At 41.0% G+C, this 13,257-nt stretch overlaps 1 protein-coding gene across 1 annotated transcript in view; it reads left to right on the top strand.

The window, feature by feature from the left end:
- CRB1 (crumbs cell polarity complex component 1) overlaps positions 1 to 13,257 on the top strand; it is a 163,174-nt gene that overhangs the window by 64,626 nt on the left and 85,291 nt on the right. The window contains exons 3-5 of the mRNA XM_065409913.1: positions 975 to 1,170; positions 4,975 to 5,114; positions 7,004 to 7,186. Of these exons, the coding sequence (XP_065265985.1) occupies positions 975 to 1,170; positions 4,975 to 5,114; positions 7,004 to 7,186 (519 nt within the window). The remainder of the gene's footprint in view (positions 1 to 974; positions 1,171 to 4,974; positions 5,115 to 7,003; positions 7,187 to 13,257) is intronic.

The raw sequence follows: 13,257 nt of genomic DNA, 5'->3' as shown, positions 1-13,257 counted from the left end.
GAACTTTGACCTTCCTCACCCCCTGCAAAAACATATGCTTTTTCTGAATTACTGTTAGGAGCAAGAAAGCATTTCATTTTTCTGCAAACAAATGGAACACTTTGTAGATGTTGCTCTGGGTGCCAGATTTTCTTATTTTTATGCACTTCTAATTTAATTTTCTTAAATAATAAATATTATTTTTTCTGATGGTTTTAACCTGCCAACTGCAAGTGTTCTGCCAGCTACAATATCTCCACTGAATAAATGTGAGTTGTGAAATTTGGATGACATAATCACAGTTTTCAGTGGAATCTCTTGCCCTCCATTTAGCTAACAAGAAAGCAATGGTGCTAAAAAGATATTTTAGGAGAATTTCCTGCTCAAAAGAAAAACATTACTTAGCAAATAATACCAGCATCCCTTGGAATAGATAGAAGAGACTTTTTTTTTAACCTGCATGGTATCCTGAATATGGGTAAACATACTTCAGAGCTGAGGTAACTTTACAGAACATCCCAGAGGGGCTGTTACAATACTGTCAACAAGATATCTCACACACTAGCATATTTATGAATTGCGAAGGGCAATGACCAACACAATGAGACAATCTTCCAATTAATTCAACTAACTGTAAGGCCTACCAGTATTGACAGAGTCCCTTTAAGTGACTAGTTCCTCACAGATGCTATTAAATACAAATGTAATTGTAACATGGTGTAAATAATCTGAAAATTAAAGGGTTTGGTTTCCATGTGAATACTTAGATAATAAGATGTGATTGTAATTATTCCTTGTGAATGAAAGCTGTTCTGTTCTATCTTCTGTAAATTCCCCCAAATCTGCAAAAATGTAACCTGCAATACCTACTGAAGAGGCAAATTATTTTCTAAAAGAGATACTTGCTTGAAGAAAGCTTACATAAATATGACATTTAAAGTGTTCCCAGAGAAAACCTGAAGAATTAACACTTTGCTAAACTTTTTTTTTTAAAGGTATAAACTGTGAGCTGGAAATTGACGAGTGTTTGTCACAGCCTTGTCTAAATGGTGCAACCTGTCATGATACTTTGGGTAGCTATTTCTGTTCCTGTGCACTTGGATTCCTAGGTGAACTCTGTGAAATCAACATTGATGAGTGTGCCAGTCAGCCATGCCTCAATGGAGGGCAGTGTATAGATGATGTCAATAGGTATGTATCCTAGATATAGGGTAACTTATTCACAAGAAGGACCGATGCTCGTTAACTTGAACACTAATAGGTTGAAATAACATCTGGTTAATTGAGTTGTCAAATTGTTGATTTCATTTACTAAAAAAGAGGACCCAATCCTGCACTGACTTGAGTGCAAGTTTGGGTGCATTAAGAAATGCAAGATTGGGCCCAGAGCTGGTAAACCAATGGGAGTCTGCTGCAAAGACTGATTGCTAGGTGGACTCCTCACATTTGTAACTTTACAAAGTGCTTTTTAGTCAGCTCTGCACAACTATTATTTAAAGGTGAATTCTGCACCATTTTGATAAAACAAATCTTGAAAATCATATTAATCTGTCAAAACTTCAGTTTCTTAATCAAGATGAGGAAGTGTACAAAATATAACATGTTGGCATTGTTCAACTGTCCACTTTGAAAGAATAGAAACATTAAAGAAAAGTGAAAGACAGGGTAATAGTAACCATAGTAATAGACATCACTAGGAAATGTGTAAGACATTTTACAGATACATAAGGCAACAGATCCCTGACCCAAAGAGCCTACAATCTGTGTAGATAAAGGACAGGAAAAAAAGAAGGAAAAGGGACGGACTTACAAGCAAGTTCCTTTTGCCAAAATTAAGTGATCCTACAAGGAGATCCAAGTGCAACCCAGGCAGGCCAAAAACCAGGTCTTGGCTCCTTTGATGATTGCATTACATACTGTACATGTGATTTCAAAAGAGGGGAAACTATGCAAAAGTAAAATCTATATTATAGAAGTTAGGCTGGAAACGATCAGTTAGTTCAGCTAGGTAATTCCTCTGTCAGTACTGGATTGTTCCCTACCGTGTGAATTCCAGTTCTTAAGGGGGTATTTTGAAGGTACCAGTTATAAAGAAATCCATCAGAAAAGCCATGTCATCAAGAGCCTGGGCTTGACTTTAATTCACAAGAGGAGAAAGATCATGTTCCAGCAATGAACTTTTGCACCATATTGCAACATTACGCTAACCTTGTAGAATTCCCTTTCTGTAGTACTGAATGACTCTGAGCAATACAAAGCAATTCTCAGTTTTCCAGTGCAGTTCAAGTATAGTGGAGTGAGAGAAAGAGGTCACCTGGCATCTGACACCTGCTCCGCAGAGTCATTTGAAAGCCTGAGACCTTTTAAGGACACACACATATTGTGCGCAGCAATAATGCTCATTCTAGCCAGACCAGATCACACTCATTTACCTACTGGAGACCAAAACTGTGGCACATGTAGGAACGCTTTGAAGTGACTGATTATTCTGCAGTGTTTCTGGAGGTCAATTTGGTACTCATAATGAAAAAGAATCTGCACACTAATTACATTAAAAAGGGGCTTGGACAGCAGAGCACATTTGAAATACGAAGATAGTTAGCCAGTCCTTTTCTGCCATCCCTCCTCTTATTAAGATGTTTGAGTTAGAAGAAAGCTTTTATTCTTCACATCCTCATTTCTCCTTTCTACCTCATCCTGCAGTGAAGTTATAATCCTTCGATGGGACAGTCTACTGCTGCGAACATGACTGTGAAGTCACAGATTCAGCATTATGAGCTATTTATTCAAACACTAGGCCAAATTCTTCCCTCATCTTCAGTCTTGAAGCCCTATTGCCTTCAATGAGGTTACATGGGTGTAACATAGGGCAGAACTTGACACACTGGGCCCAGCCCTCTTCTGAAACCAGTTTTACATTTTACATTGACATCAGTAGAGTGTCTGCTGATTTACACTGGTACCTAACCTGCACCCACAAAATACCAATATGTGCACACACAAAGTATAGTTGTGTGTGCTCAAAGGACCTGATCCAAAGCCCACTGAAGCCAATGGAAACACTTTCAGAGGGATTTGGGTCAGGCCTAAAACAAGCACTGCTCTGGACAAGTAGCTATTTTGCACATTGTGAGATCTGACGTAAGGTGCCCCCAGAAAATCGGTTAAGGGAACACAGGGATTTCTCTTAGAAGCGTACACCAATGAAATCACAGCCCGGGCACTAGGAGGTATGGGTGGGGAATTTAGAGCCTCACTGGGCTTTCTACCCACCCTGCCCTTCTTTTATTAATTATGCAAACCAAATCCTCTATACAAGTTAACCTCAAGGATCCCCTAGCAAATCATTGCAATGTGTAACAATTGAGTGTACATGAGAAATGGGTACATATGCAGATTTGGCAGTGCAAGCAATGCTATTTGAAAATTCACTGTGACATCATTTCTGGGTCAAAGGAGAAGAGAGGATGGGCTAAAGGGGGATGAATCCCTTCTCCAAATACAGATCTTCACCAAGCAGAAAATGTATCAAGGAAACATGAAAAACTAACAAAAGAAATGACATTTTTCTGTTCTGAGAATACTTTTAAGAGTTCCTCTCAGGCTGAAAATTATGTAATTGATCAGAGAAGTCCTTCTCCCCACATTTGACTTCCAAAATTCCATACACACTGGACCAAATTCATCTGTGGTCTAAGTCCACATACCCACTGGTTTTAGCGGTGTCACACACATGCTACGAATGAATTTTCCCCATTGTGAATTTTTTCCCTACCATCCAAAGAAATACTGTAGAATGTTAATATTACAGTAGAAATATCACATTATACTCTGGTGTTCAACAGCATTACTTGCTTCTCCAGAATAAGGCTTTGGAGGTAAACCCTGACATCACAAAACAAGTGTAGTCTTTTTATCTCAAGGCTAGAGATGTCATTTTCAGTCAGAAATCTTCATGGTTTTAATTGCACAAAAGCCAATGGATTTTTTTTCAAAATAAAGGAAATCTAATATAGTAGCTGAATTAATTTACTTTCTGATGACATACACAGATCCCCTGTTCTTACTAGATAAAGATGAAATGCAAATCACCCCAACAAGCATATTATAACTCAGCCGTTTTGCAGAGGCCTGTCTTTTTGTATGACATGTGTTGCGTTAGGTGTTTACTTGGATCATGCCAGAAACATAGGAGGTATGACATATCATGGTGCGATTACAAGATACTGTGTGTAATGTGACACAGTTGGCATTTCTGAAATCAGCACAATGGATTAAAAAGCAGGCACTATTGATTGCCTGCAGATAGTTCACTACTGCACATATTCATATCTCATCTTCATGCACAAGCTACTTTATTTCTGAATGGAAAACAATAGCACTGTTGCTAAGTTAAAGAGATATTAGTATTATTTCTCTTACAATATCACACAGAGGCCTCATTGTGCTAGCTCTACACATTGTGAGAAGCAGTCCCTGCCCTGAAGAGCTTACAGCTTAAATAGACCAGGCAGACACAGGTCAGTATTAGAAAGGAAGTATTATTATCTACATTTTATAAATGGGGAACTGAGGCACCAAGACTTGCCCAAGGTTACACAGGAAGTCTGCGGTAAATCCAAGGATTGAACCCAGATCTCCTGAATCCCAGTCTAGTTTCTTAGCCAGAAGACCCAAGGCTGGGAAAACAACCCTAGTTGAAAGTCTTATGAGTGTGTCAGTTAGGCTTGCAAGGCACTGTGCTTTTACATAATAATAAGTACTATTATTATTTATTTCCCATGGTGCCCACAATGTTCTAGGTGCAAACACAAGAGGAGGCACAGTCCCTGCCCTGATCTTTCAACTTTAAAAAAGAGTTTTCATTTTAAATGGGTCATCTCAGCACAGGATGCTATAGAAAATGTTTCCACTGTAAAAGCACTTCAGTCCAAAGATATATGAGTCATCCTAATGGCTTCTAGTTGGACTCAGTGTCAACCTTTTGTATTGTAGGTATAGCTGCAACTGTACCAGTAGTGGATTTATGGGCCTGCACTGTGAAATCTTAATTCCCTTATGCCAGACACAACCATGCCACAATAATGCTACCTGTGAGGACAGCGCTGAGAATTATACATGCCACTGTTGGCCAGGTAAGCTCTGCATTCCCTTACAAGCATTCTCCTTTCCTTTAAAATAGAAATGTCCACACTACTCTACAAATACAATATTTTTAAATGTATGTAGGTACGTGTTTTCTTGTATGTGACCAGCCTTGGAAAGGGTTCATGGGACAGAACCTTAGTATAGCTCCATTGGCTTCAATGAAACTCTTGACAGTTTACCCCAGCTGAGGACAGATGACCCCATATGAGGTCAAAATGAACAAAATACAAAGTATTATTAAGTCAAGTCATTAGCACAGTTGGAACTATAATCTGGGGTTTACTTCCTAATCGCATGCTTAATTCATCAGCCCATGGGACATGGGAACTCTTGCTGCTGCCGCCAGGTTTTTAGTCATCACAAAAGGGACTTTTCGATTGAAATGAGAACCCTGGTGCTCCCACACAACATGTTGAACGCTCCAGCTGGAAATAAATTGAGCTATAAGTGGATTTTGAAAACCAACCTCCTGTGGCCCTCTGAGTGCAGGTCCTTACAAGTTAGAACAAGGGTCAACACACAAGGTGCAATTTCAGAGTCTTGTGTTCCTTCATGCAGCCATGTCCCACTAAACTGAGGAACTGCTTCAGAGTCAGTTGTTTGAGAAAATGCTCCTGCATCCCCAGACAGGATGCAGACACTATAGTTTCCAGAGAGACTCATTATGGTTAGTCTGTATGCTGGTAGATTGTTTTCCTGCTTACTATACTGTAGTGGGAGCTCAGATAATAAGGTGATTGTTGCGTTAGAAATGCATCGATTTGACAGAATTCTTAGAATTATGCAAGAGTCTCAGGAATAACAAGTCTTTGCAATTCTATAGCACCTTCCATTCAAGAAGCTAAAATCACTTTAAAACATTAGTTTATTTGGCCTCCCTACACTCCTGTGAAGCTTGCAGTCAAGCCAAGAACGTTTCCTGATTCCCAGCCCTTTGCCTTAATCACAAGACTACCATCCGTCTTTTAGATGCCCTGCTATTTTTGAAATGTGTGTACAATTGAACTGGCATTGAGGTAAAGCTGAGGGTTCTTACTTTTCTCCCTTGAGAGCTTTAGAATCTGAGTGGTTTCTTTCTAATCCAGCTGCAACTGCTACTTGCTTATTACCAAGGTGTAAATGATGTATTTGGAAAAACTGAACGAATAAAACAGAAAAAAGCAATGGTTGGAAAAGGCCAGCTGCTTCCAAGTAAGGCTCCTCTTGGGCAAAGAATACTAACTGAACAAACAGGCACGTAAAAACTGAGAAAAGCTTGGAATAGGAATGGACAACACTTAAAGGTTTGCTGGAAGCTAATCACCTCAAAGTATGGATGCTTATTGTAAACATTTATAACCTTTTGGGTTTGCAAAACTTGGCAAAAAATGTTATAAGAATCATCTCTTTCTCCTTAGTTTACCAGTACTTCCTGCTTCTAGTTAGTACCATGAAAATGTCACCTGTTGCTGTGGATTTTTGGAACCATAAAACAGCAGCAGAAAGAAAACAGTTAAAACAGAAAACATAAAAAGGCTTAACTGCACCTTTTGAACATTATAGGGCATTCAGATCCATGGTTCCAGTTTGACACATTGTAAAGTTTGTATCCAGATTTATCCATAGTTTATGGTGCTCAATATTTTCAAATCCAGAATGTTGGTTCTGACTACTCTCTACCGTCACACTGGCCATGGAGATTGTTTGACAATGACACATTCTTGTTGTGGAATTAAGGGAAAATAAAGGAAGAATAATATTCTCTTTGGAATTTTGGAAGCAATCTTTTCTCCTGGAGAACTGAGACTTTTTACAACACATCTTAAGTGGCTTACTTATCCAGGGAGACTCATATGTTTTTCAAGACTGAGTCAAACACCTGATTTCTGTTCCACAGGTTATGCAGGTTCCCATTGTGAGATTGATGTAAATGAATGCAGCAGTAATCCATGCTTCTATGAGAGTGAATGTGTGGAGCGGTCCTGGACAACCTGGTATGGACGTATTCTAGAACTGCCAGCAGATTTCAGCTACAACAGAGCATCGGGTTATGTGTGTAATTGTCGGCCAGGATTCACAGGTAAGCCGGTTGGGAAAAACTGAAGATATAATCTGTTACAGTATCCTATGGCTTAAATATAGTTACATGTTGTATAGGTGACATAGTGCAAAGGGTCCCCCTTGTGGTCATAGTAAATATGTATTTTTAGCAGAAATATTGAGGGCAAGGCTCCCAAGTCTACAAGATAAAAAGAAAAAAACAAAACAAAAAACTGCCACACACTTCAATGACAAAGCTACTTAAGAAAAGCAACAGGCTACTTAATTTAAATGAATGGGTAATTACAGAGGGACTACTAATTTATTAAAAAAGGAGTTGTGAGGGTAGCAAGTTACCAGGAGTTGTTAAATTTGACATCCAAACCAATCCCTGAGCAAGGAGACAGAAAGAGAGACTTTGTGCCCTCTGCATTTTTTTGCTTGGAACACTGTTGCTCTTATTGCATTTGTTTGAATTTTGCTAAAAATTCCTTTTGGTAGGGACTTCTTTTCTCATCCATCTGAGGATAACTGTGCACACTAATAACATTCCACAATGGGCAATGAGTATTAACAATGATGACGCATATTTGTAAATCAGACATGAAGTAAGAACTTGAGAAGTTTACAATTTCTCTCTCAATCTCTGCAATTCTAAAGCACTCCATATTGTACCGGTGGTAACCCTCCTCACAATGACCCAAATGCAACTCCGTTGATACATCTGTCATGTAAGGCACTGGTGAGCTTCTACATCTTAAATGAAAATTAACTTCAAAGGAGTTTGTATGTCCAATAAAAATCTTTTAGTGATAATCATAATTCTATAATAGAAAGGTAGGTCAGTCCTGAGTTTCGTGTTCAGTTATCTAATGTATTAGTCCTTTAAAAAAGCTCAGTAGTGTAAGGCTCTGGATCTACAGTCTGGCCCTGTCAACTCCACTCTCCTATTCCCCAAGAAAAAAGAATGAGTTTTTAAAAATAGAAGGGATACGTTTTACCTGTCTTCAATTTGACATTCCGTTCACCTCGTGAGTGGTTTATAAAATCTGCCGTGTCCTCCAGTGGGTAGCACGACTGACCTCTCTGACTCAGCAGGTACAGAAAATGATTTTTCTTTTGCAATTCTCTCCCTCTGTCTGTCTCTCTGGATTTTGGATGAATTTCCACAGAGTGGCCATGGGACTTTAAATGATTCTGCTCCATTCTTTCCCCTTAACTATCCTTCCCTCTCCATTGCACTTTGTTCTGTCTGAGGCGTCCATCCCTCTCCCTGTATATTCAGCACTGTCACTCTCCTCCCAATCCCTCCTCTCGCACCTTGCATCCATCCCCACCTTGCATCCCTCAGCTCTCTGTTCCTCCCCTATTAGCCTACTTTAAAAATTCACATGCTGTTCAATATGGCTCCCATTATAGCTCTTTGGTTTAACCTTCATCCCTCCCTTCCCTACCACTGTCTTTTGCCTGTTCCTTTCATGTGTCAGGTTTGCCTGATTGAGGCTCTGATTTTGCCAACGTTACTCACTCGTACTCCCTGGGTAGTCCCACAAAAGTCAATGGGTCTACTTACAGGGTCAGATACTGCTCAGAATGAAGAAGAATCCAGCCCTTACATCAGAAACTTTCTAGGGATGGGACAGTGTATTTTGTATTCTCTGTAAAGTTTGGCATTATGTGAATGTTTATTAACAATAAATAATAATAGCTGCTGCTCTCTGCTCTCTGGCCGAGATGAAATTAGTGCTTGGCAGATCCTCTCTACCCTACAAAAGCCTTGAGCAAATGCTAAGTCTATTGCACAGCTGTATAATTCCTAGGTGAGTATATGCAATGTGGGCACATGGAATAGAACATATTTTTAATAATTAGGATCCTAAATGACTTTTGAAAGTCCTTGCTAAAGTGTTTATATTTATGTAGTCATCCTGTAGACTGTACCATGGGGGCAAAAAAGCAAGTCCGAATGAACAGCATCACTGTTTGCACTCAGTGTGATATGTGACTAGCTAGACACAGGAAGAAGGTATGTGTAATAAGAATAGTTGCAGAAGCTGCTGCTGAAGAACCATTCAGCAGCCACATGTTGTGCGAGGCAGTGGCAAAACAGGTTTATTCTCGTTACTCAGGACAGTTCAGCTGCAGCATCTGGTTCTCAAAGTGGTCCAACTTTTAGCCACTTTCCTAGCTGGGTTGGCCAAGGTACAAGGAGGTCAAGTGTCTTGCTTCAAGTCACACGGTAAGACAGCTGTTCTGCTGGAACTGGATCCTAGGATCCCCTGGGCATCCAGTGCTTTGCTCTAACTAGAGAAAACTGTCTGCTGGAGTTAGAGATAATGCAGTGAAACTGTTTGCAAAGGAATAAAATCTGAGTTAGTGCTGATGAATGTGGTGCCCTTAGGTGCAGTGCTAGTAACCGCCCCAATTCCTTTCAGTAGACCGCAGTCTTTTATAAGTGTGTGTGTGTGTGTACATACCCACAGACACTATAGTCAGAGGCAGCATCTACATTCTGAAAATGAACGGACTCAAAATCTGCCTCAGCTGCTTAGTATGTCAAACATGCTGATGCTAAAATCTCCATGAGACTAGAATGGAAACATTCACTTCTAGTGGTGGTTGGTTGGGTGAAATGGGTCTCAATTGTACAATTAAAATTTTGTGTATGGACACTCCTACCCCAAGAGTTGGAGAGGAGAAAAATCCCCCTCCCCCCCCCATATTTGGATGACTTGAAGCCAGCTAAACAGATCTGAATCTAAAATGCACCAAAAAGATTTGCTTCTCAGCTAAAAAGAAGTCTGGGGAATTTAATCCCCAAGGAGGATTTTTTGAGGGAGTTGAAAGTGATTGAAAATAGAAGCTTAAGGCCCTAGGGAGGAGCAAAGCCCCCCAAAGAGGCTGCAAGGTGCCAAGTAGCTCCTACAAAGTGCTGAGATCATCAGCTCTCTTTTAAGCCAATAGACATTGAGGATGCTCAAATTTCAAGAGGTTCTCAGCACTTTGTAGGATCAGGCCCTTAGAATGTGGATGCTCTCTCTGCCTATAGTGTACTTTTAATAGTTTGGGTTTTCTTTTTATTTAAGATAAAATATGTTTGTAATTTGCTACCTTTGTCTGAAGACAATTATTGTACTAAAATTTATACTTTGTGGCCTTGATTCAGCAAGGTACTTTAGCACATGCATAACTAATTAATTAAGTGAGTAGTCCCATTGGTGTTAAATTAGGCATATACTTAAGTAACTTGCTCAGTTGGGGCCTAGATGCACAGCCATTTACATATGGGTTTCACCACTGTCGCTGCTAACGTGCTGGCTTGGAGACATGTGTGTACTGTATGGCTTAGTACTACATGTGTTTGAAGAATGCTGTTGGCTGAAAGAGTAAACTTTTCACTTCCATTCATGGAAACGTTTAATGAAATGTTTACTGACATTTCAGCAAAACCAGCTTTGTACAGGGGGACACACTATTGATTTGCTAGTGACTTGTTGCACTAGATAGTAACAAAAATGAACCCCCCTCCCCCAGGCCTAATGCATACATTGGAGATTAGTGCATCCCTAATGTAACCACTTAAATGCTGCAGAGCTTGACAGGTTTGTCCAAGCAGGCACATTCTAAAACTGAATTGATCCCAATGGAAGGTTAACATACAAGAGCGGTGATGCTGGAGTCCGATCCTGCACCACTGGAATCAATAGGAATTATGCCATTAGTCTCGATGAGAGCAGGACTGCATTGAAAACCATCAGCAAAACCCAGCAGTTTTACATTAATAAAGCTATGTAAGCTGCAGTGAGGATAGCGACAGCAGAGCTAACCAAGCTGTTTGTGATTATGCCCAGTGCCTGCTGCCAATTGACTTAATGTTGAGTATTAAGGACTTTACCATTTACGGTGGCTTTCTGACACGAAACCACCTTGCCAGTTATGCCACCAGCACTGTTGCTTGCTTTGGCACACTGAGTTCCCAAGAGGTTTTTGGCACAGAATTTTTTTTCATTTTCTATTTTCTCCTTTTAAATCTCCTTGGCCCTTTCCCCAATATGTTGGGGCAACACATGAGAAAATGATGTGACCAGACTGGTGTCATATGTGCATTCATTGCTTAGCACAAGTGGTTGGATGAGAAGAGGAAAGAGAACGAGGACAAGCTGGCTGCAATGCACCACTGCCAAGCAGCCTCTCAAGGCAAGCTGCCTATGGAGCCCTGGGTAGATTTTACAGCTGTTCTCCTCTTGTAAAACCCCTGGCAAAGGGCAGCAACAGCAATGCCACCTGGAGGTAACTTCTCATTTTAGTGCAGCTGCTCCTGTGGAAGCAGGTGCTGCAAATTAAAGTTCCTGCCCCTGTGGATAAATTGGGCCCAGAATATTATACAGATATAAATATTATTCGTGGTCTACAGTAATGGGCAAGATACTATACACAGGTTGCCAACCCCAAATGCTCAACAATCATGCATCAGAAACCCCCTAATCATGAGTTTGGGGTGGTGGTGGTGGTATTTTTAAAAAGATTATCTCATGATTTTTGTCTCTGTTGTTTTTTAAAATTTCCTTACTAACCCACAATGTCGGTGTGAGAGTCACAGTGCTGCCAACACTCCTGAATTTACACAGCAAGGTGATTTTGGCACTTGCTGCAAGACCCAACTAAGATCAAATGACACAGGTTTGTATTAAATGCTGCCTGCTGGTGCAGAGCTTCCATCTTCTCCCCAAACCCCAATATTCTAATTCATGCATGCTGTGCTCTTCCTCTCCCCATAGTCCCACATCTGCCCATTTCACAGACCAGTAATAAATTATGCACTCACCCTGCCATCCAATCAGTTCTGCCCTCTTAACCCCAAATCTGTCCCTTGCCGCACAGAACCCCTCTGCTCCTCCTGCAGCCCCAGGGGTCTTCTTCCCCATCCCACACCTGGAAAGAGGGCAGCTGCAGGGGGTATTTACTGCATCTCCCTTTACAGGCCCAGTGTTGTGACAATAGAAAGGGAAGATGGGGGAGCAGAGAAAAGCCAACACATTTCTCACAGGAGGATAGAGGGAGGAGGGAGCAGAACCACCCTAAACTGCAGGACTCTTTCTGCTCCCTCCTCCCCCATCACCTCATGTGAAAATGGTATGAAACTGTTTTGTCTCCCCCTTTTTCTACCTATAATCTCCTCTGTTTTTTGAGGGGAGGGGACAGAGCTCTGCCTGCCTCCTACAACAGCTCTGATTGTCCACCTTCTGAGGAAGAGCAGCCAATCAAACAGGGTTCTCCCCAATGGCAGGGCTGAATATTGTCTGTGGACTGCAGCTTCTCACACTCCAGTAGAAGCCAAAATGTTTGTCTGATAAATTTGCAAGAGTTGGTATCGCTGAAAACAGACAGACGAGAGAGATTAGACAGACAGCTCGGTGGTTGATCATGCCAGGCTCACTTTGACTTCCCAGGCTCTGCTTCGCCTAATAGGAAGTTGTAAAGGTGGCAAGAACCTGTCCAAACTTTTCAGAGGATATGAGAGAATGGTGCGCAGTGATCACTCTGAGCCAAGGAGTCTGACAGAGGTCTGAGTTCTAACTGATCAGGATTGTGTAACATGGGCCGCTGCATAAGATAACAATGGCTTCCAACTAGCTCTTGCCAAAGGCTCTTAAAGGTACAGCTCCCCACATGGGTGGGTGATGGGTGCCTATTGGTTGGCAAAACAATTTTGTGATAAGCGCCGAGGAGTATAGCAAACATGTAACCAGACATGTTACACAAGACTAATGCATTTGTAGTGATGGTAATACTGTCAGTTGTTGGGGGTCATAGAAAGAAAAGTGAAATTCTGCATAAATTCATAAGCCTCTGACCCCTCAATGGCCAAATTAGGTCAGGTCTCGGCAAGATCTCTTAGGCCTCTCAATTAGGATCAGATACCCCATGGTAGCCATGGCATGCACTTGGAATCAAAATCCTGGTAGACTTGCCACACCAGATTCTGGAACATTATAAGACCGTGTGAGTCTTACTCAGACCAGAAATGATCATGCTTGAATTCAAGGAGAGGAGAATGCTCTTGTCAGGCATGCACCCTAGCTAGACTTAGGTGGAATAAAGAAAAAGTCC

Source organism: Emys orbicularis, chromosome 8 (genome assembly GCF_028017835.1).
Source record: "Emys orbicularis isolate rEmyOrb1 chromosome 8, rEmyOrb1.hap1, whole genome shotgun sequence".
NCBI lineage: Eukaryota > Metazoa > Chordata > Testudines > Emydidae > Emys > Emys orbicularis.
Note: the sequence above shows the minus strand (reverse complement) of the source record. Positions and strands in the feature narration are given on the sequence as shown.